This window comes from Heterodontus francisci, chromosome 4 (genome assembly GCF_036365525.1).
Source record: "Heterodontus francisci isolate sHetFra1 chromosome 4, sHetFra1.hap1, whole genome shotgun sequence".
In the NCBI taxonomy this organism is placed as follows: domain Eukaryota; kingdom Metazoa; phylum Chordata; class Chondrichthyes; order Heterodontiformes; family Heterodontidae; genus Heterodontus; species Heterodontus francisci.
Window position 1 is genome coordinate 145,306,829 of NC_090374.1, and position 24,926 is coordinate 145,331,754.

General features: G+C 44.6%; 1 protein-coding gene across 11 annotated transcripts in view; it reads right to left on the reverse strand.

Moving 5' to 3' along the window:
* The window catches only part of focad (focadhesin), a 268,225-nt gene that overhangs the window by 221,208 nt on the left and 22,091 nt on the right, over positions 1 to 24,926 (reverse strand). For 9 of the 11 annotated variants that reach the window (XM_068030258.1, XM_068030260.1, XM_068030265.1 and 6 more), the window contains 2 exons: positions 2,524 to 2,618; positions 2,359 to 2,433 (listed from right to left, as the gene is read on the reverse strand). In XM_068030258.1, coding sequence (XP_067886359.1) covers positions 2,359 to 2,433; positions 2,524 to 2,580 — 132 coding nt within the window. In that variant the 5' untranslated portion in view covers positions 2,581 to 2,618. Of the gene's footprint in view, positions 1 to 2,358; positions 2,434 to 2,523; positions 2,619 to 5,811; positions 6,084 to 15,398; positions 15,426 to 24,926 lie in introns of those variants that run through there. The other 2 variants (XM_068030264.1, XM_068030266.1) reach the window with 2 other exon arrangements.

Below are 24,926 nucleotides of genomic sequence, written 5' to 3' on the forward strand. Positions count from 1 at the left end.
TCTCCCCCACCTCAGTCTCGAGATTTTGAACAGCAACTTTGTAGAAGCAGGAAAGACAAAGTTCACAACCAGCCTAAACACACACACGCTGTCATTGATGGCAGAAAGTAGGCACTTTCCAGAGAAAGATATCTAAATTGATGGCACTACAATATTCTTCACTGCATAAAAGGATGATTAACAAGTTAGTATTAAGCAAACCACAAACTCAATCTGTGGGGAAAAAAAAGAGAGGAAAAAATACTAAAGTGACCTGTTTCCTTAACACCCAACATTCACAGTACTGGCATCAACAGCTGCTTTCTCCTTTCATCTCAAATGATAAACCAAAAGAATTAAGCCAACTGAAAGGAAACCTGGAAAGCAGACAAACACAGCCAAATTGAATTATGTTGCCAACTCCAGTACAAGTATCAGGAGACTATCAATAAACTAGTGGAGAACGTTATTAAATCAGGTGAAATTATTTTTCAATGTATATTTATAATAAATGTTTTGGTGTTTGTCATGACCATCATCTATGTTGTGTTTGCAGCAGATACAAGACCTAATTGTTCAACTCTTCTGTAACGCTGTCCAGGACCTAGATGCTCCTGTTATAGGAGACAGCTATTTAGATGTACTTCCTCCAATCCACCACAATATATTAATTGCTAATGTTGCAGTCTCCTCAACAATAGGGAAGGGAAATGCAGATTGGATGACTGTTTTGCCTAACATCTCCATCCTATGACCGCTCCAAGAGCCAGCACAGGCACAATGGGCTGAATGGTCTCCTTCTGCACTGTAAGTTTCTATGATTCTATTGTCACACCCATTCCGTCCCATTCCTACTCCAGTCTTTCCATTTTTGGCCTCCCACCCTGTTACCGCCAAGCTCAATGGAAGTTTCAGAAATGGTATTCATCTTTCTCTTGCATTCTGCACCATTTGGTTTGAACATGAACTTTAATCATTTCAGACTAAGCAGTCACTCCCATTTTCATAGCCATGTTTCATATCCACCTTCCAGTTTGCCAACTTCCATTTTGGAGTCATAGCTTTTGAATGTCTTTACGCTGCTTTCGTCAGCTATTTAAAGACCTCAAGTTCCTTTCAAAAATTTTTTAACTTCCTCAGCGAATTGATCATTGTCTACTAGTTTTCACCATTTACAGCCTTTAATTTTGCTGGCCATTTATTTCAACAACTACCTCTGTGACAGGAGTCAGTATTCCAGACTGATACCTGCTTGTTCTTCTCTTCATCTCTTTTTTCAGTCAGTCCCATAAAGGGATTTGCTTATTCTTAAGTTTTCAGTTCTGATGAGAGACTGGCAGCTGTGAACCTGCCCTTTCTCTGATCAGATATTCTGTAATTACAGAATTTTCAATGTTTACCACCAGCAGTTAGAGTTGTTTTGCTTTTTATGTCCATTTTCTTAACCCCATTCTTGGGTAACCAGCACAGGTCAGTGCAGAAAAAAATCAGTTCTGATGAAAGGTCACAGACCTGCAACGTTAACTCTGCTTCTCTCTCCACAGATGCTGCCAGACCTGCTGAGCATTTCCAGCACTTTCTGTTCTTATTACAGAAAAAAATCATACTGACCAGATGAGTTACCATTACAGAAGACAACGAAGATTCAACAACTTGCATTTAGATAGTACCATTAATGTAGAAAGACATTTTCACAGAAGCATAATCAGAAAAAAAAATTGATCCAAAGGAGGAGCTGTGAGGGGTGAAAACAAGCTCAAAGAGCTGGGTTTTGAGTAACAGAGGGCGTTCGAGGGAATTCCTGAGTGTGGAGGGAATTCCTGAGTGTGGGGTCCAGATGACAGAAGGCATGGCCACGAATGTTGAGATGAAGTGGGGTGGAGGGAGGCACACAAGAAGCCAAAGTAGGAGCAACTGAGAATTCTGAGAAGTTTGTAGGGCTGAAGGAGGTTACAGAGATAGGGAAGGATAAGGCAGTGAATGGATTCAATCATCAGGATGAAATTTTAAATTGGAAGCATTGAAGGACCAGGAGTTAATGTATGTCAACAAAGGCAAGGGCCAAGGACGATGGCTTTGGTCTTATCAAAGTTTACCAGGAGGAAACTGGAGTTTATCCTTAAATGAGATTTAAAGTCCAAAACACAGCATAGTCTGCATTAGCACAGGAGTGCAAGAGAAATGATGCAATGAACAGTGCTCCTTTGAAATTCTGTGTTTGGTTTCAATGACAATGCAAAAACACCCAGGTCCCAGTGAGAGTTTTCTCATATTTGTAACTTGTAATTGGAAGAATCAGGAACTTTGGAAAATATATTAAATGTTAGTGATTGTTTAAAATTGCCTTGAGCTACCTTAACCGTGGCACTGAACACAAACCTGATCTGAAGAATAGTTTATCAGAGATGATGGCCCCTTTTCTTTTAACACGGCAGCAATCAGATGTCCCACAGCCTGTACAAAAGTTAAAATATTAAATCGATAGTGATCACGTGTCTAAATTTATTTTTAGAAATAATTTTCTAAAATGGTGAAGTATCATGCCTGTGACTGGATTACTGAATTTTGGAATTCAAATCTCCTCTTCAAATCTTCTGACATCGTTGCTGAAAGTTATGACTGCATTTTTCAAGTGAGGCCTATAAATTAAAGTGACAAACTGTTAATATTGCATTTCTAAGAGAATGTTTTTGCAAGGCCTTGCAGTTATTAGTTACGATAAATAACTATCAAAGCAACCAAGCTGGACTAGCACATGGCCATAATGACAACCACCTCACCAGGTCTCATTTTTTTAAAAACTCCTCTACCTTTTGTTCAAATGATATTCCACTTGTTAACTTCTATTCCCTTTCAATAACAACTAGCATTTATATAGCACCATTTACATCGTGAATAAGAACATAAAGAAACAGAAGCAGGAGTAGGCCATACGGCCTCTTGAGCCTGCTCCGCCATTCAATAAGACTATGGTTGACCTGATCTTAGCATCAACTCCACTTTCCTGCCTGTTCCCCACAACCCTCGTCTCCCCTATAGTTCAAAAATCTGTATCTCAACCTTGAATATATTCAATGACTCAACCTCCACAGCTCTCTGGGGTAGAGAATTCCAAAGATTCACAACTTTCTGAGAGAAGAAATTCCGCTTCATCTCCATCTTAAATGGGCGATCCCTTATAAAACATTCCAAGGCGCATCACAAGAAAGTGTCAAACAAAATTTGACACCAGGGCACATGAGAGAATATAAGGGCAGATGGCCAAAAGCTTGGTCCAAGAGCTGGGTTTTAAGGAACATCTTTAAAAGAGGAAAATGAAGTAAAGAGGTCGAGAGTTTTAGGGAGGGAATTCCAGAACTTAAGGCCTCAGACGCTGAAGGCACAGCTCCCAATGGTAGAGCAATTAAAATCGGGGAAGTGTAAGAGGCCAGAACAAGAGGAACACTGATATCTCAAAGGGTTGTAGGACTGGAGGAGGTTACAGAGATAGGAAGGGGCAAAGCTCTGGGGATATTTGAAAATAAGGAAGTGAATTTTAAAATCAAGGAGTTGCTTAACCAGGAGCCAATGCAGGTCAGCAGGTACAGGGGTGATGGTTGCACGGGCCTGATGCAAGTAAGCTGACGGGCACTAGAGATTTGAATGAGCTTAGGTTTATGGACGGTGGAGGCCGGCCAGAAGTATATTACAATAGCCAAGTCTAGACATAGCAAGGGCATTGATGAGGGTTTCGGCGACAGACAAAATGGAGTTGGACGACCCAACAGAGGTGCATATAGGCAATCTTAGTGATGTCACAGATACGAGGTTGGAAGCTCAGCTCGCGGTTAAACAGAACACCAAGGTTGCCAATAATCTAGTTCTGTGCTGACTGACCTACTTTGGCTCCTGGTTGAGCAACAACTCAATTTAAAATTCTCATTCTTTTTGAATCCCTCTAGGGCCTCGCCCCTCCCTATCTCTGTAACTTCTTCCAACCCTACAAGCCTTCAACTGCCAAAGCCCAAAGTTCTGGAATTCTCTCCCTAAACCTTTCTGCCTCATTACCTCTCTTTGCCCCTTTAAGACGCTCCTTAAAAACATCTTTGATCAAGTTTTCGGTCATTGCCCTAATATCCCTTTATCTAGCTCGGTGTCAAATTTTGTTTGATAATGCTCCTGTGAAGTGCCTTGGGATATTTAACCACATTAAAGGTGCTATATAAATGCAAGTTGCCAGCATTTACTATATTCAAAGCATAAGTAATAAAATATTACACATGCAGTTGCTGGTTACAGCAAGTAACTATACACTAAAGCAGAAAGGAAATCGAAACACCCCCATCTTTCCATTGGCCCCATGCGAACTGAATCTAGAGAACTATGTAGATTAACAATTGGTTTTAATTACACTCTATAATCTTGGTTATCTCGCCAGTCTATGAGAGAAGACACAAAAGGTGTCTGTGCATGTAGAAGATCTGAATTATATGAAATACTCCTCTCACATGGTCTGTTTTCTTTCATACCACATAGTTTGTCAACACAAAGTTGTGCCTTCTCAGAAAGTAGATAGACCAGTCTGCTTTAGATAATATAAGAACATATAGTCTGGGATATTTGCACCATGTTGTCCAGAATACAAGCATGCAACCACAATTGCCCACATGGTGAGTGACTAATATGAGTCTTTAGAACGGTGTGTTCAGTTGTGGTCATAAAGCGAAGAGCCATCCCAGGTCACACAGATTTTGTGAACAAAACTGCACATCCTCAGAATGAGAGTGCGCATACATAGCCAAGTGAGGGAAAACCATGCACCATTATGAAAGGGCTATACAAGCTGGATTGTTTGCTGCATGTCCATCATCTTTTGTAGATGGAAGGATGCCAAAGTGCATACAAGCTAAAAGGACTGCAGCACATTTCAAATTACTGACTGAAGAGAAAACTATGCTAATATTTAATTATAATATATGCTAACATTTAGACCTAAATTAAAATACATAAACAAAGATCAAGGCAGTTTTAACTGATAAATATATGGACAATACTTCAATACATATAAAGTACTGGCAAAAGTCAAATTACAAAAATCATGTGTTCTCAAGGTGGCTTGCTTTAGACCCACCCAAAAAAGTGGCCCAGTGGAAATTGACTCGGCCATTGCTAACATTACACAGTACAATGACTGGTCTCTACTTCGCAAATCAGGCACTCTGGAATCTCACAATAAAGTATGCACTAATAGATGTAGTCCATACTCTGTGACTTGTCTTGTCTTTGTATTAGCTTAGGTAGTATTCTCACCCCTGAATCAGTATGTCATAGGTTCAAGTCCTACTCCAGAGACTTGGGCACCTAATCTAGGGCCTAGATAGGCTGACATTTCAGTGCAGCATCGAGGGAGTGCTGAACGGTTGAAGGTGTTGTTTTTGAGCCAGATGTCTGCTGTCTCAGGTGAATGTAAAGATTCCATAGCACTATTCGAAGATGGCCAGGTGTGTTCTCCCATTGTCCTGGCCAATGTTTATCCTCTACCCAACATCACTAAAGCAGATTAGCTCATCATTAATCTCACTGCAGTTTGTGGGATCTTGCAATGTAATTTAGCTGCTTTTCCCTACCTTACAACAGTGGCTCCTGGGCTGGAAGCTCCCTAGGAAGCTCCCTTGCTGTTCAACTCTATCCATGGCCATCTGCTCCCATCCCTAACGTTTTCTCCCCCAATCTGCCCTCTTAAACTGTTTAAATTCCCCTGGCTCTTTAAATCAGTTCATTTTAGCCCTATCTAAAAGTTAACAGTTAGTTTAGTGTATGTTACCTGGGCCCACTGCCCTCCCCCAGCCACACCTGCTCTTTGTTTTCTCAATGAAATTGATCCGGATGAAACTGACGAGCACAGCTGCCGATACTTTAATCTCCGATCCTGCTGTCTTCACAGTCCAGAGTGTCTGCAGCCACGGCATGCGGTAAGTCCATTGAGGCGAAGAAGGAGCTGCGGGACCCGAGAGAAGTCCTGTGAAAAGGTGCCCCGAACACCCAAAACATCCACGAGCGGCCCCCCCGGCCGCAACTTCAAAGCGCCCGCGGGAGATGGCTCGGAGAGCATCTGCAGCGCACTGTCGGCAATGCTGCATGCCTTTATTTAAACCACTGCAAAAAAAAACCCTTAGCAAATGTAATCACCTCTAAGTCTGCCAAAAGATGCTTCACCTCCCGAAGGACGTGGATGAGCTTTCCGGACGTCGATGGTGGGCACTGAGGAAATGGCTTATTACCTGCACCAGATTCCACCCCCCCTCCCCCCCCCTTTACCCCCCTTCCACCCCCCCCTACCCCCGTCCCCTTCCCTGCTCCACCCTCTCAGCTCACCCCCTCACAACCCCGTCCCAGCCCGCCCCCCCCCCTCGCACCATCTTCACCCCGCACCCCCTTCCCCTGCACCCCCCCCCCACCCCCTCCCTCTACCCCTCCCCCTTGCATCCCCTCCTCCCACCGGCACCATCCTACACCTGTGTAGGGGCCCCAACAACCCCACTGCCTTGTGGGCGTCTCGGGAGAGACCAAGGCTAAGGGAGTAAACCCTAACAGAAAATCCGGAGCGGAACCCCGTAGGCGGTCATGTGTCACCTTTGGCATGTTTCCGGCTGTTCCTGCAGCCATACTGGTGCCAAACGTCGTGTCCTGCACTCCTTTGGACCCCACCAGAAAGGCCGAGAGGGGGGTTTTGACGACTGGGCAACTCTCAACCTCCATAAATTTGCCCAGGCATGCGCCATGGAGAGGTCACTCCATAGTTGCCTCACAGCGACTGAAACAACACGGAAGGCAGCAGTTACGGGTTATAAGTCCAGATAAATTGGCGTAGAAACTGGGCGCCACGGGTTGCCTTTGTCGGTGGGAGAGGTCATTGCACCTCACTGGACAGCTACCGCCCGCCTCAAACCGGGCAGCCCCCGGTCAATAAGGTTCTGTCCCGCCACAGTCTGCCTGCTTCAATGGGTGCTTGGAGCTCAGGGTCATTGCCCGAAAGGTGGACTGATACACCGCACCAAACAACATGAAAAAAGGAAAGAAGGTACCAGCCCTTCGCTTTGCAAGCTGGAACGTCAGAACTATGTGTCCTGGCCTGTCGGAAGACCTTACACAAATCAACGATTCTCGGAAGACCGCCATCATTAACAACGAGCTCAGTAGACTCAATGTGGACATTGCAGCACTTCAGGAGACTCGCCTCCCCGCGAGTGGCTCTCTAGCAGAGCAAGACTACACCTTCTTCTGGCAGGGCAGGGATCCTGAAGAACCAAGACAGCATGGAGTGGGCTTCGCCATCAGAAACTCCTTGCTCAGCATGATAGAGCCTCCCTCAAATGGCTCGGAACGCATACTGTCCATCCGACTGCTCACCACCTCTGGTCCAGTACACCTACTCAGCATCTATGCTCCAACACTCTGTTCCGCACCTGAAGCTAAAGACCAGTTCTATGAACAACTCCATAACATCATTAGCAGCATCCCCAACACCAAACACCTATTCCTGCTGGGGGACTTTAATGCCAGGGTTGGGGCCGACCATGACTCATGGCCCTCCTGCCTTGGGCGCTATGGCGTTGGAAGGATGAATGAGAACGGGCAGAGACTGCTTGAGTTGTGTACCTATCATAACCTCTGCATCACCAACTCGTTCTTTCACACTAAACCCTGTCACCAGGTTTCATGGAGGCACCCAAGATCACGTCGTTGGCACCAGCTAGACCTCATTGTCACAAGGCGAGCCGCCTTAAACAGTGTTCAAATCACACGCAGCTTCCACAGTGCGGACTGCGACACCGACCACTCCCTGGTGTGCAGCAAGGTTAGACTCAGACCAAAGAAGTTGCATCATTCCAAGCAGAAGGGCCACCCGCGCATCAACACGAGCAGAATTTCTCACCCACAGCTGTTACAAAAATTTCTAAATTCACTTGTAACAGCCCTTCAAAACACTCCCACAGGGGATGCTGAGACCAAGTGGGCCCACATCAGAGACGCCATCTATGAGTCAGCTTTGACCACCTACGGCAAAAGTGCGAAGAGAAATGCAGACTGGTTTCAATCTCATAATGAAGAGCTGGAACCTGTCATAGCCGCTAAGCGCATTGCACTTTTGAACTACAAGAAAGCCCCCAGCGATTTAACATCCGCAGCACTTAAAGCAGCCAGAAGTACTGCACAAAGAACAGCTAGGCGTTGCGCAAACGACTACTGGCAACACCTATGCAGTCATATTCAGCTGGCCTCAGACACCGGAAACATCAGAGGAATGTATGATGGCATGAAGAGAGCTCTTGGGCCAACCATCAAGAAGATCACCCCCCTCAAATCTAAATCGGGGGACATAATCACTGACCAACGCAAACAGATGGACCGCTGGGTTGAGCACTACCTAGAACTGTACTCCAGGGAGAATGCTGTCACTGAGACTGCCCTCAATGCAGCCCAGCCTCTACCAGTCATGGATGAGCTGGACATACAGCCAACCAAATCGGAACTCAGTGATGCCATTGATTCCCTAGCCAGCGGAAAAGCCCCTGGGAAGGACAGCATTACCCCTGAAATAATCAAGAGTGCCAAGCCTGCTATACTCTCAGCACTACATGAACTGCTATGCCTGTGCTGGGACGAGGGAGCAGTACCCCAGGACATGCGCGATGCCAACATCATCACCCTCTATAAAAACAAAGGTGACCGCGGTGACTGCAACAACTACCGTGGAATCTCCCTGCTCAGCATAGTGGGGAAAGTCTTTGCTCGAGTCGCTCTGAACAGGCTCCAGAAGCTGGCCGAGCGCGTCTACCCTGAGGCACAGTGTGGCTTTCGTGCAGAGAGATCGACTATTGACATGCTGTTCTCCCTTCGTCAGATACAGGAGAAATGCCGTGAACAACAGATGCCCCTCTACATTGCTTTCATTGATCTCACCAAAGCCTTTGACCTCGTCAGCAGACGTGGTCTCTTCAGACTACTAGAAAAGATCGGATGTCCACCAAAGCTACTAAGTATCATCACCTCATTCCATGACAATATGAAAGGCACAATTCAACATGGTGGCTCCTCATCAGAGCCCTTTCCTATCCTGAGTGGTGTGAAACAGGGCTGTGTTCTCGCACCCACACTTTTTGGGATTTTCTTCTCCCTGCTGCTTTCACATGCGTTCAAATCCTCTGAAGAAGGAATTTTCCTCCACACAAGATCAGGGGGCAGGTTGTTCAACCTTGCCCGTCTAAGAGCGAAGTCCAAAGTACGGAAAGTCCTCATCAGAGAACTCCTCTTTGCTGACGATGCTGCTTTAACATCTCACACTGAAGAATGCCTGCAGAGTCTCATCGACAAGTTTGCGTCTGCCTGCAATGAATTTGGCCTAACCATCAGCCTCAAGAAAACGAACATCATGGGGCAGGATGTCAGAAATGCTCCATCCATCAATATTGGCGACCACGCTCTGGAAGTGGTTCAAGAGTTCACCTACCTAGGCTCAACTATCACCAGTAACCTGTCTCTAGATGCAGAAATCAACAAGCGCATGGGTAAGGCTTCCACTGCTATGTTCAGACTGGCCAAGAGAGTGTGGGAAAATGGCGCACTGACACGGAACACAAAAGTCCGAGTGTATCAGGCCTGTGTCCTCAGTACCTTGCTCTACGGCAGCGAGGCCTGGACAACGTATGCCAGCCAAGAGCGACGTCTCAATTCATTCCATCTTCGCTGCCTTCGGAGAATACTTGGCATCAGGTGGCAGGACTATATCTCCAACACAGAAGTCCTTGAAGCGGCCAACACCCCCAGCTTATACACACTACTGAGTCAGCGGCGCTTGAGATGGCTTGGCCATGTGAGCCGCATGGAAGATGGCAGGATCCCCAAAGACACATTGTACAGCGAGCTCGCCACTGGTATCAGACCCACCGGCCGTCCATGTCTCCGTTATAAAGACGTCTGCAAACGCGACATGAAATCGTGTGACATTGATCACAAGTCGTGGGAGTCAGTTGCCAGCATTCGCCAGAGCTGGCGGGCAGCCATAAAGACAGGGCTAAATTGTGGCGAGTCGAAGAGACTTAGTAGTTGGCAGGAAAAAAGAAAGAGGCGCAAGGGGAGAGCCAACTGTGCAACAGCCCCAACAAACAAATTTCTCTGCAGCACCTGTGGAAGAGCCTGTCACTCCAGAATTGGCCTTTATAGCCACTCCAGGCGCTGCTTCACAAACCACTGACCACCTCCAGGCGCGTATCCATTGTCTCTCGAGATAAGGAGGCCCAAAAGAAAAAAAAAAGAACAACAGTGACTATAATCCAAAAGTACTCCATTGGCTGTAAAACACTATCGGGCATCCAGAGGTTGTGAATGGGCCAAATAAATGCAACACTCTTTCTTTCTAACACCTTTGGCCCAGAAATTTCTGGAGTAGTACATCTCGTGCCAAACACAGTGAATTGGAGTTTTCTCACCCTTCAGATAGTAGTATTTTTGGGCTGCAAATTGCTTAAAATGCAAATTGATAACCGGAGCGGCAAAGTCAATAGGGCATCTGGGACCTCATGAATGTTGAGTACAAACTTTGGTGGATTTTCATTTGCATGACTAATTGCCGGACTAAATGACACAAATACTTCAGAAGGAAACGATCACCATCAAAAAAAAAAGTAGCCATAATATTAGTTCTTGATTGAAACACTATTATTGAAAACGCAAAGCTATATCAGAAAAACACAAATAACCTCAAAGAAAATTGTTAAATTCTGGCCAATATAGCTAAAGTTGTCTCATTGTGCTTTGGTAAAGTATCTTGGAATGCTTAAAGGTGTTGTATAAACAGAAGTTGTTGTTGCTGTTGTATAAAGAATATTTTTTTTTAAATGTGATCAGCTGCAGATTTACAAATTCAAATAATCTAAGACATCCCTACTTATAAATTCCACTTAAATTCAAGACAGTCATTTCTCTTGCAATTTGGAGCAGATTAGATGTTGTTGGATAAAATATGCAACAAACCATACTTAGATTGGAACTGGACCTGAAAAACCTAGTTAATTTAAAAATGGCACCGATTCTTGCGCAGGTTCGTAAGGGAAACTTTATATATTAGTTCCATAAATAGCATCCACCCCATCAGTAACCTTGGACCAAAATGGTTTCCAAACAGGTATTTTGCCACCTCCAGAAACATTCATCTCAATACTTCCATGAAATTATGCACTATTGTGGATCACGTACCAATATGCACCTTCTGCTTTCTTAGTATTTCTATTTCACACACAATTAACAGCAATTTAACATTCTGCCGACTCAGATTTCTTCAACAAAACATTACTGCTGCAGAAAAATAAACTATAAACAAGGCAAAACGGGTATTATCCATAAATGATGCATAGGTGCAATACTTACAGACTTCATATTCCTCTAAATTACAACTGGGATTTGCCACAACAGCTGTTGCATAAAGTTTGCATTTGATGTTTGAACTTTAATATCCTGCAACATATCTTAATTACACACTTACTTGCAGGATTGCATAATCAGACTTTTGTTTCCACTCATACTTGCTTTAGATTCTTTTTATTCATTCATGAGATGTGGGCGTCGCTGGCTACGCCAGCATTTATTGCCCATCCCGAATTGCCCTTGATAAGGCAGTAGTGAGCTGCCTTCTTGAACTGCTGCAGTCCATGTGAGGTAGATACACCAACAGTGCTGTTAGGAAGGGAGTTCCAGGATTTTGACCCAGCGACAGAGAAGGAACGGCGATACAGTTCCAAGTCAGGATAGTGTGTGACTTGGAGGGGAACTTGCAGGTGGTGGTGTTCCCATGCATTTGCTGCCCTTGTCTTTCTAGTTGGTAGAGGTCACGGGTTTGGAAGGTGCTGTCGAAGGATCGTTGGTGCATTGCTGCAGTGCATCTTGTAGATGGTACACACTGCTGCCACTGTGCATCGGTGGTGGAGGGAATGAATGTGTGTAGATAGGGTGCCAATCAAGCGATGGTGTCGAGCTTCTTGAGTGTTGTTGGAGCTGCACCCATCCAGGCAAGTGGAGAGTATTCCATCACACTCCTGACTTGTGCCTTCTAGATGGTGGACAGGCTTTGGGGAGTCAGGAGGTGAGTTACTCGCCGCAGGATTCCTCGCCTCTGACCTACTCTTGTAGCCACGGTATTTATAAGCCTACTCCAGTTCAGTTTCTGGTCAATGGTAGCCCCTCGGATGTTGATAGTGGGGGATTCAGCGATTGTAATGCCATTGAATGTCAAGGGGAGATGGTTAGATTCTCTCTTGTTGGAGATGGTCATTGCCTGGCACTTGTATGGCGCGAATGTTACTTGCCATTTATCAGCCCAAGCCTGGATATTGTCCAGGTCTTGCTGCATTTCTACAAGGACTGCTTCAGTATCTGAGGGGTCGTGAATGGTGCTGAACATTGTGCAATCATCAGCGAACATCCTCACTTCTGACCTTATGAAGGAAGGTCATTGTTGAAGCAGCTGAAGATGGTTGGGCCTAGGACACTACCCTGAGGAACTCCTGCAGTGATGTCCTGCAGCTCAGCTCCTTTGCACTAGGTATGACTCCAACCAGTGGAGAGTTTTCCCCGATTCCCATTGACTCCAGTTTTGCTAGGGGTCCTTGATGCTATACTCGGTCAAATGCTGCTTTTTGTCCATGTTTGAACCAAGGCTGTGATGAGGTCAGGAGCTGAGTGGCCCTTGCGGAACTCAAACGTAGCGTCACTAAGCAGGTTACTGCTAAGCAAGTGCTGCTTGGTGGCACTGTTGATGACACCTTCCATCACTTTGCTGATGATTGAGAGTAGGCTGATGGGGCGGTAATTGGCCAGGTTGGACTTATAGAGTCATAGAGTTTTACAGCACAGAAACTTGTCCTGCTTTTTGTGTACAGGACATACCTGGGCAATTTTCCACATTGACGGGTAGATGCTAGTGTTGTAGCTGTACTGGAACAGCTTGGCTAGGGGCGCGGCCAGTTCTGGAGCACAGGCCTTCAATACTATGGCCGGAATATTATCAGGGCCCATAGCCTTTGCAGTATCCAGTGCCTTCAGTCGTTTCTTGATATCATGCGGAGTGAATTGAATTGGCTGAAGTCTGGCATCTGTGATGCTGGGGACTTCAGGAGGAGGCCGAGATGGATCATCAATTCCACACTTCTGGCTGAAGATTGTTGCAAATGCTTCTGCCTTATCTTTCGCACTAACGTTTTGGGGATCATTGAGGATGGGGATATTTGTGGAGCCACTTCCTCCAATTAGTTGTTTAATTGTCCACCACCATTCATGGATGGATGTGGCAGGACTGCAGAGCTTAGATCTGATCCGTTGGTTATGGGATCGCTTAGCTCTGTCTATTGCATGCTGCTTATGCAGTTTGGCACGTAAGTAGTCCTCTGTTGTAGCTTCACCAGGTTGACACCTCATTTTTAGGTATGCCTGGTGCTGCTCCTGGCATGCCCTCCTGCACTCTTCATTGAACCAAGGTTGGCCTCCTGGCTTGATGGTAATGGTCGAGTGGGGGATATGCCGGGCTATGAGGTTACAGATTGTGGTCGAGTACAATTCTGCTGCTGCTGATGGCCCACAGCGCCTCATGGATGCCCTGTTTTGCATTGCTAGATCTGTTCGAAATCTATCCCATTTAGCACGGTGATAGTGCCACACAACACGATGGAGAGTATCCTCAATGTGAAGGCGGGACTGCGTCTCCACAAGGACTGTGCGGTGGTCACTCCTAACAATACTATCATGGACAGATGCATCTGTGGCAGGCAGATTGGTGAGGACGAGGTCAAGTATGTTTTCCCCTCTTGTTAGTTCCCTCACCACCTGCCGCAGACCCAGTCTAGCAGCTACATCCTTTAATACTCAGCCAGCTCGGTCAGTAGTGGTGCTACTGAGCCAATCTTGGTGATGGAAATTGAAGTCCCCCACCCAGAGTACATTCTGCGCGCTTGCCACCCTCAGTGCTTCCTCCAAGTGGTGTTCAACATGGAGAGGTACTGACTTATCAGCTAAGGGAGGGCGGTAGGTGGTAATCAGCAGGCGGTTTCCTTGCCCATGTTTGATCTGATGCCATGAGACTTCATGGGATCCAGAGTCAATGTTGAGGACTCGCAGGGCAACTCCCTCCCTACTTTATACCACTGTCCAGCCACCTCTGCTGGGTCTGTCCTGCCGGTGGGACAGGACATCCCGGGGATGGTGATGTCTGGGACATTGTCTGTAAGGTATGATTCCTTGAGTATGACTATGTCAGGCTGTTGCTTGACTAGTCTGTGGGACAGCTCTCCCAACTTTAGCACACGCCCCCAGATGTTAGTAAGGAGGACTTTTCAGGGTCGACAGGGTTGGGTTTGCCGTTGTCGTTTCCGGTGCCTAGGTCAATGTCGGGTGGTCCGTCCGGTTTCATTCCTTTTTGTTAACTTCATAGCAGTTAGATACAACTAACCGTGGCTTGCTAGGCCATTTCAGAGGGAATGTAAGAGTCAACCACATTGCTGTGGGTCTGGAGTCACATGTAGGCCGCACCAGGTAAGGATCGCAGATTTCCTTCCCTCAAGGACATTAGTGAACCAGATGGTTTTTTACAACAATCGACAATGGTTTCATGGCCATCATTAGACTAGCTTTTAATTCCAGATTTATTAATTGAATTCAAATTCCACCTTCTGCTGTGGTGGGATTCGAACCCATGTCCCCACAGCAATACCCTGGGTCTCTGGTCCAGTGACAATACCACTACGCCACCGCCTCCCCTCAAGAGGTAGGCCAGTGTTGCTAGAAATCAATCAATATCCATGAATTGTGACTACTTCGCTACATTTCAGTCACACTGTTGGAGTTACTCTTTTCAGATTTCTGGGCAGTTCCACTGGGAGAAAAATTATCTACGCGTCCTTAGATTCATAGCACAAAACAGACAACTCCACAAAAACCAAAATCACTGGAATTAGAAGCTTGGAGGTTCACCATAAAGCAATAGAATCACGATTTTTAAAAAAAAGTTATACATTTGTATTAGTCGAATTTTTCTTCATTTCCTTCATGCACAAAAACATTTGGCATCACATCACTTCCACGAGCAACACAGCCAGTTTGTTTGGCCTGTGCTTTGGACAACTGCACAATTGCTTTCAATAGCATTCCGGTTAGTAATTCAGGAACATGCTTGAAGAGATCTTTCTGGAACGCCACTGATTACTGCTTCAAAGAAAGAATATTTTCTATTTATCACCATCCCCTTCTTCTGTTGAAGTCAGTGTTCAAATCAATCTAGACACTCCATTTTGTCAATTTTTCCTTAACCAAACTTTAAGCTTCATTAGTAGTTTCACTAGTAACTTTGTCAAATGCCTTTTAAAAATGAAAGTAAAGTACATCCACTGGATTACCTTCATCCATGAGCGCCATCACCCCCTCAAATCATTTCAGTATGTATCTAAAGCATGACCTATCACAATTGCAGCAGTAAAAAGGGATTTCAGTAACTGTGAATAAGCAGTGGAAACACTTTGGGTAGAATCAAAGAACAGCAAAGGATGCAAGATATTGGCGAGAGCTGCCTGCGGACTTCCTGATAGTCGTGACGAGATGTATAAATGAAGAGATCAAAGAAACTTGCAGCAAAATTAATCCGGTTAAATGGGTACCTTGAATTTTCACTTTGCCTGTAAAAGCTCAAGTCATAAAGGCAGCAAATTTCTAGACTGCAACTGCGACAGCTTTCTGTATACTTTAAAACCAACAAGGGAACAGGCCATCTATGACTTAGTAATAAGTAAAGACCCAGATGAGTTAACAATCTGACTGCATGGAAACACCTTGTAAACAGTGACCATAATGTGACTGAAATTAAATTTTAGAGGGATGAGAAACACAAACCAAGATTTTAAATGTAAGTAAGACAAAAGTTGACGAGATGAGTAAATTGGGCTAAACCTACAGATAAACAGTGGGAAATGTTCAAAAAAGTATTTCCCTTGGGCTTAGAAGGTTGCGGGATAACCTAATTGAGACATTTAAAATGACATGAAGGTCAGTAGAATAGATACAGAGAAAATATTTGCTCTGCTGGAGGTATCCAAAACAGGGGGCCACAATCTTAAAATTAGATCTAGGTCATTTAGCAATTAAACCAGAAAGCACTTTTCCCACCCAAAATGTTATGGAAATATAGAACAAAAGGCCATGAATGGTGGGTCAATTGAAATTTTTTAAACTGCGAATAGACCTTTGTTAGGTCAGGTTATCAAAGTATATGGATCAAAGGCGCTCATCATCTTACTAAATGGTGGAACAGGCTCAAGGGGCTGAATGGCAGTTTTTTGCTCTGAATTTTATGCTCCAAATGTCTGAAACTTTCAGTGATTCTTTTTAAAAAGCACAAGAAACATGCGGAAAACTTTTTTTGCACCAGTTACAACATGCACTTTTTGTACTTAATACTATTGAATGAGCTGAACACCACTGAAAAGAGCAGAAGGCATCATCGCATGGAAGCATCAAGAATTTCTATAAAGCAGCAAAATAAAAGTACAATTGCGCCATTCAATGAAAACTATCAGTTGTACTACTGCATTTTTCTGAACTTTATTAAGGGTTGGCTGGGGTGTATCTTCTTTGTGTGCGACTTCTACAAATAGGGAAATTACATTTGTGTACAAATTCAAAGGGCAGCTGGATTATCACCAATAAAACACAAATGTGCCATAAAATGATTGCAAAGGTTAAACCTCTGGAAACTGCCCTCTATAGTGTGGGGTAGGATCAACTAGAGTGCTGAAGAGTTTTCAAGTAGCAATGTAGGACCACAAAAGCAATCATTTGTGGTGAGGATCGGGAACTCTCTGCCTCAGAGTGTTGAAGGCACAAACTCTCATAACATTTAAAAATTACTTGCATAGCCGCTCGAAGTACCGAAACCTACAAGGCTACAGACCAAGAGGTGGAAAGTGAGGTTAGGTTGGATGGCTACTTGTCGGCCAGCATGGGCTGAATGGCCTCCTTCCATACTGTAAATTTTTATGATTATGTGATTTTTTAAAACTGGACAGGTTCAATAATGAAACACGAAGAGAAAATCCTAGAAGCATACACCAGGCCAGAGAACACCTGAAATAGAAAGGTAGGTTAACATTTTGGAGAGGACCCCTCATCAAAATTGTTTATTACTCACTGTTGCACTTGCTCGATAGGAGAGAATCTGTATCATGGCCTCTGCACAGAGTACCATACTAAGTAGATCTTAGCAACAAGAAGGACTCACAGATTGAAAGCTGACTAGAAATGTCTGAGTCTCAGTACAGTGTTATACATGGTAAGCTCAAGGGCTCTGCAGAGTAGTACCTTCCCTCTGGTACTTGTTCCCACATCCCACGGTGGCGGACTGGCTGTGGCTTTGCTCACAACTTGTCCTTCCACCAGGACCATCCCAGTCAAAACCTGCACGAAGTGAGCTTGCAATGCTGACCTGCGCAAACCTGGAGGAGCGAACCTCAGTAAACAAGACGTTTCAAATGTTCAACGGTGGAGTGGGAGGATGAATGAGGCACATGTACATGAAGGATGCAGTGCGATTGGCACTCACAAGTCGTCATGGCTTGCATGCCATTAGGCAAACATTGCCAACCCATCTAGACTATGCAATTGTCGATTGCGCACCGACTTCCTCATGTTAAAAGCAGACAAGCGCAGTCCTCTGCTAGGAACACTGAAAAGTCCTATGTCAATGGACGAGTGGTGTCGAAGACAGGGCTGTGAACCTGGAGGTTTCTAGACACAAATTTGCACGTAGGCGGTGGTTGCCTGATGGTCGCTGAGCTCTTGGAATTGGGACAGAAGTAGCTCTCCGGCTGCAACATCCATGACTGAGCAGTCTTTTTCACCTCACTTGAGGAAGGGGCTGGAGCAGGTGCCCAAAACATAGGCTGTCCCAAACTATCCTGATCAGAAAACTGCACCTGGTGGGATCACTGCCCGTTGTCGAAAACGCACACAAGCAATAAACTACATGAATTTCTATACATGGAATGTGCGCACCCTTATAGACAGACAATCAAAATAGTGAATCCCCTGAAAGAAGAACTGCCACAGTTTCTTGGGAGCTTGTGAGATATGACATTGACAATGCAGCTCTCAGTGAAACGCGACTCCCTGCGAAGCGAGGAAGGAGGAGGATACACTTTAAAATGGAAGGGGAAACCAGATAAGAATCGTCAAATCCACCGAGTTGGGTTCACCATCATAAATAGAATCACGGATATACTTACAGAACTTCCAATTGGCATTAATGAACAGCTCATGATCCTATGCCTTCAAGTCAGTGGTAACCAATGGATCACAATCATCAGTGTCTATGCTCCCACAATCGATTCTACTGGCGAAACCAAAGAGCTCTTTTATGCAGATCTGGATTCTGAATTGGCAGCCGTCCCAAAACAAGACAAACTAAATCTACTGGGAGATTTTAATGCCAGAGTTAGGCGCAGGGCACCATCGTGAAAGAAGGAGTGGGGAATTCAAATGCCAATGGTGGTCTCCTCCTCACCAAGTGCACTGAACATGGGCTCACCATCACAAACGCACTATTTCATCAGAAAGATAAATATAAGACAACGTGGAAACATCCCCGATCCAAGCATCGGCACCTTCTGGACTACGTCATTGTCCGAGCCTGGGATAGGAAGAATGTGCAGATCACCCGACCCATGTGGGGTGCAAACAACTGCTGAACAGACCTGTATGCTCTACCATGAGCATACGCCTGACACACAAACACCGAAGATCCTCAAAGAAATCCAGAAGATTTCTCATCCACATTCTCCAGGATATAAAAACAGAACAATTCCAGGTGCAACTTGTTTCCCATCTGGCTCTCGCAGGTTCCAATGATGCTAGTGTGGAAGGGCTTTGGCACAAAATCAAATTTGCAATCCAAGAGACATTGTTACAACCAAGGCAGGAGGAGTGCCCTGTCTTTCTCTAGTTCCACATCTCCACAGGTCACAACATATCTTTAAATGTGTATCCAGTTACCAATGCAGCCAATTATATACTCTATCCAGTTTAGTTTCAGAATAAAATCCATCAATCAGGTTTCTTTAATAAACAAAAGCATTAATTTATCATAAAACATGAGTCAATAAAGATGCAAAGCTTTAACACAGTTTAAAATATGACAGTGAATATATATATTCCCTTCTAAATATCCAACAAACACACACACACACCCTCTTCTCTCTTTGGAGGTCCCTCAGGAATGAGGATGACTTGCTCCCACTCCAGGGTTGTGGGTGCTTAGGTGACTGAACAGTCCAATTCTGAATCTGCACACTCTGCCACAGGTGGGGCAGATGGTTTTTGGTGAGGAAAGTAAATGGGATACTTGAGTTTCCGAACACTCCTTCCGCTGTTTGCACTTGGTCGCTGCCTGGGCATGTCTATGTTTTTCGAACTGGCTGGCACCTTCGTGGATGCTTCTTCTCCATTTTGGGTGGTCTCGGGCAAGAGATTCCCACGAATCAGTGGAAATGTTAAATTTTTTCAGGGAGGCTTTAAAGACATCCCTGTAGCGTTTCCTTTGCCCTCCTGGTAGCCTCTTGCTGTGACGGAGCTCGGAGTAGAAAGCTTGTTTTGGGCGTCTTGTGTCAGGCATGCAGACAACATGGCCCACCCAGCATAACTGACTAGCTATGACCAGTGTCTCAATACTGGGGTGTTGGCCTGAGAGAGGACACCAATATTGGAGCATATGTCCTGCCACTGAATTTGCAGGATCTTGTGGAGGCACCACTGGTGATATCTCTCCAGGGCTTTGAGATGTCTGCTGACAGTGTCCATGTTTCCAATGCCTACAGAAGGGCAGTAACACTGTGGTCCTGTGGACCATGAGCTTGGTGCCAGGTTTGAGGTCTTTGTCGTCAAACACTCTTCTTCAGATGACCAAAGCCTGCACTGGCACACTGGAGGCGATACTTAGTTTCATCGTCAATGTCTGCCCTTGGTGAGAGGAGGCTCCCAAGGTATGGGAAGTGATCCACATTGTCCAGTGGTTTGCCGTGGATCTTGATAGTCATGAGGCAGTGTTGTGCTGCGGGAGCAGGCTGGTAGAGGACCTTTGTCTTCTGGATGTTTAGCTTAAGGCCCATTCTTTCATACGCCTCCGTCAATGCATCGACGAGAGTTTGTAGCTCGGCCTCTGAGTGTGTGCATACGTAAGCATCGTCAGCATAGTGCAGCTCGATGACAGAGGTTGGAGTGGGCTGGTTCTGGACTGGAGGCGACATTGGTTAAATAGTTTGCCGTTCATCCTGTAGAGTAGATCTACTCCAGCAGGGAGCTTCAAGGAGATGAGGTGGAGTGTTGCGGCAAGGAAGATGGAAACGAGCGTTGGTGCGATGACACAGCCTTGCTTGACCCCAGTTTGCACTCAGATTGGGTCAGTGGCAGATCCGTTGGCAAGGATTACAGCTTGCATGTCGTCATGCAGCAGGCAGAGGATGGTGCTGAATTTCTCCAGACAGCCAAATTTGAGGAGGATGTTCCATAATGTCTCCCGGTTGAGAGAGTTGAAGGCCTTTATGATGTCAAAGAAGGCCATGTATAAAGATTGATGCTGCTCCTAACATTTTTCTTGGACTTGTCTTGCTGTGACGATCATGTCCACTGAGCCCCTTGATGGATGGAATCCACATTGTGATTCCAGTTGGAGCTCTTCAGACATGGAGAGGAGGCGGTTGAGAAGGACTCTTGTAATGAATTTCCCTGTGACGGACAGCAGGGATACCCCTCTGTAGTTACCACAGTCAGTCTTGTTGCCTTTTGTGAAGATGGTCACAATTATGGTGTCTCGGAGATCCCCTGGCATGCTCTCCTCCTTCCAGATGAGGGAAAGGAGACCATGTATTTGTAACAAGAGTGCCTCTCTGCCGTATTTTCCCGCACACACACAAACACACACCAGTTAAAGGAAAAATAAAGATGCTTTGGTCAAAGTACTGTTTAATGCTTGAAGAAAAGGATAAGATATGTAATGTTCCAGATGGCATATAGTCTGGCATCGAAGTACACGTAGATGGGTCACTGGGATCTTTGCAGAAGCAGTTCATTCAGGAGATGTCGAGAGGAAGTCTTCCAAAAGCTTCTCAGGAGAAATGCGTCATCAGGCATTACAGCTATCACACATTGGATTTTTTGCAGGTTTTCTCTGAGGGGTGGAGAAAAGATGAGCTGAGTGTTTCTTTCAGCAGACTACAAACCCAACTCAACTGACTCAAAACAGTATTCTAAAATGAAACCCACTCTTGAGCACCATAAATCTTGACATGTCAACTTATCTTGTAAAAATTCCCATAGTCAGAAGGCACCTGTTGTTTACTTAGCTGAACACATGTGACATCCAGTAAATGTTGTTTTTAAACAGAGACCTCCCAGTGACCCTTTATAAAACAAGTCCAGCATCTTTGGAATCACTTCCATCCTCCAATGAATCCATCTCCACAATTCTAAAACACGAGTCCTCAAAAAATATTTTAAAATGGAAGCACTTTCATAACAACATGCACCCAAACCACTGAGTGTGAATCGCGCAGGCACCAAGGCTGGTTCAACAAGAATGATCAAGAATTACGCAAAAATTCTTGATCGGAAACGCCAAGCTTTCATTATCTGTCACAATCACCCTACATCACAGCAGAAACGAGCAGAATATTTACTACTCAAATATGAAGCTCAGAGAATGATACATGACATCAAGAATAAGTGGTGGGTAGAAAAGGCCAATGAAGTCCAACATTACACAGACCTGCACAACATGCGCAGCTTCTTCCAGACCACCAAGACTATCAATGGACCAAAACAAACGGTCCTTGCCCACTCCGAGCTGAAGACGGCATTACTCTTCTCAAAGATGATACAGTTATCCGAGACTGTTGGAAGGAGCACTACCGGAATCTTGCCAATTGGGAATCAACTGTATCAGACAAAACCATCAAAACAATCCTTCACAGCCTGAGAGATCATATTTGAGTATGCTGCCAACACTTGCTGAGATACAAAAGACTATCCAACACATGAAGAATAACAAGGCATGTGGTTTGGACAACATTCCTGCAGAGATCTACAAGGCTGGTGATCATGAACTCTCACTCAAGCTCTCAGACCTTTTTACACAAATCCGGGAAGAGGTATTACCTCCCAACTTCTGCAATGCCATCATTGTTTCACTTTTTAAGAAGGGTGATAAATCAATTTGTGGGTACTATAGAGACATGTCTTTCTGTCCACAGCAGACACACAAATCCTCCTGAACCACCTCCTACCCGTCAGCGAAGACATACTTCCGGAGACCCAAAGTGGTTTCTGGCCATCCAGTGGAACCACAGACATAATCTTTGTCGCTCAAAAAATCCTGAAAAGTGCCTGAAACAACGCGAAGAGCTCTGAGTGGCCTTGATTGATCTGTCAAAAGCCTTTGATTCTATCAGTCGTGAAGCTCTTTGGAAAGTCCTCCAGAGACTTGGATGCCCAAATATGTTACTTTCCTGCGACTCTTGCATGACAGTATGACAGCAACCATCCTTTGCAATGGATTGGATACCGGGCCCTTTTGTATCCAAATAAGCATCAAGCAAGGCTGCGTGACTGCACCAACTCTCTTCACCATTAACCTCAGCCTGGTCATGAAACTCATTCGTGGTTAACTTCCACAAGGGATCATGATTGAGTTTTGACTCAACGGAAAGCTTTTCAACCTCAATAGGCTGAGAGCCAAGACTAAAGTGACTCTCCAACACATTCATGACTTACAATATGTCGACAGGTGTGCAGATGTGGCCCACACTACAAGTGACATTCTGACCACCCTGAACCTCTTCAGCTCTGCATACAAAAGGGTTGGTCTCTCACTGAGCATCAGCAAGACCAAAGTCCTCTGCCAGTCCTCCCCGGACAAGCACCTATGTCTCCAGCTGTTACTGATGGGCAGACTGTAGGAATCGAACATTTCCCATATCTCAGCAGCTACCTTTCTCAAAAGGTCACTATCGAAGTGGAGATCAAGCACAGAATCGGCTGTGCCAGCACAGTCTTCCAAAAATTGCATAATAATGTCTTCGAAAACAGAGATCTCCACAAGAGGACAAAGGCTTGAGTCCATGATGCTGTTGTTGTCACCACTCTTCCATATGGCAGTGAGACTTGGGTCACCTACCAAAGGCACCTCCAGTCGCTGAAGAATTTCCATCAACGGTGTCTCCGCAGGATACTCAAAGTTAAGTGGGAAGACAGGCGAGCAAACTCCAACATCACAACAATGATTATGTAAAATCAGCTCCATTGACTGCATTGCATCCACATGCAGGTGCCGCATGGCACCTGATCTCAAGGAGAACAGAGAAAACAGTTTAAGGACACTCTGAAGACGGCACTGAAAAGGGGACAAATTAACATCGGTGCATGGGAGGAACTTGCCGCTAACAGTGCCATGTGGCGACACCTCATACAGCAAGCTACAACACAGTTGGAAACTGATTTGCATAAACTCTGCTGCAGAGAAGCGTTGAAAGCAGAAGGAGAGAGAGCAGGACCCTGGCGCAAGATGTCCTGTGGTTCCAGGAACGGCCTGCTGAATCACCCGAGGACACACAAATCATGAACCCTGGCAGACATCATGCTTGTTTTGAGGGACTGACGACGACAATACATGATCATGTGTATCAAGTACAGTGCATTGCTTTCGTAGATTCTCAAAAATAGTTCAGCAATAGACAGATTTGTGTTGTATTCTTTTTCTGCAAGGAACTGAATTAAAGCACATTAATCATTCAGGATTAGTCTGACAGATGGCAGCCAACAAAGGTATAATGTATTACAGAAACAAAAGTTACTTTCATGGATTTGTTTCCTGGACATGGATATTTAACAAAAAGCAGCACAATTATATTGTAATAATGTTGGAGCCAAACAAAATACAAACCACAAAGCCATTAGTAAAGTAAGCTAAGCCATTGATACAACAAACAAAGCTACTGATGCATTTATATCATCATCATAGTATTTACCTCACTGGTACTGTATCTGGTGCAACAATACCAAACTAGATTCACAAAACTGTCAAATTCCATTAGGTTATTAATTACAGAGAAAAAAAATTCCCTCTTAAAAAAGTTCCCTTCCCTCAAAAGATAGTTATTATTCTAAAGAGAGTTGTCTTGTATACAAGGCCAGAAGTACTTTATCAAAAGCTCTAAATTGGGGGAATAATTTATACTATTACACACAAATAAAGTAACTAAATAATCCCTCTGGTTTATGAAATGCTCATCAGAAATGTATTTGGCTTCTCTAAGCAGCAAATCAAAACTGACTTCCAGAATTGAAATGTTCTCATAATCCTTAAAGGATTGAAATTTAAGACTGTATTAATTGATAATTACATTACAGATACAATGTAAATAAGTAAAAACAGCTTTGATGCATGAATTTTAAGTATATTCTGACTGAAATTGAAAATGAAACAAATGTGCTTGACATAAAATTTTTCAATAAATTCACCAAAAGGTTCTAGCGTGTGGATAATTTTTGGTGCTGTGCAAAAATATTGCAGCACTCTTCTGAGGCTAAAAAACTAATATCATAAATCTCAGAATAAACGGATATGACACCAGGCAGCAAGGTAGTCCCAATTTTGGCTGACAATTTCATGAAAATCTCTGTGCCTGTCATAACACAAGAGGTATAAAGAAAGGATACTATAATATAAGCAAAATACTGCAGATGCTGGAAATCTGAAATAAAAACAAGAAATGCTGGAAATACTCAGCAGGTCTGGCAGCATCTGCGGAGAGAGAAGCAGAGTTACCAGAAAAAGAGTTTTTTTTTTAGAATTAGAATTAGAATATTACAGCGCAGTACAGGCCCTT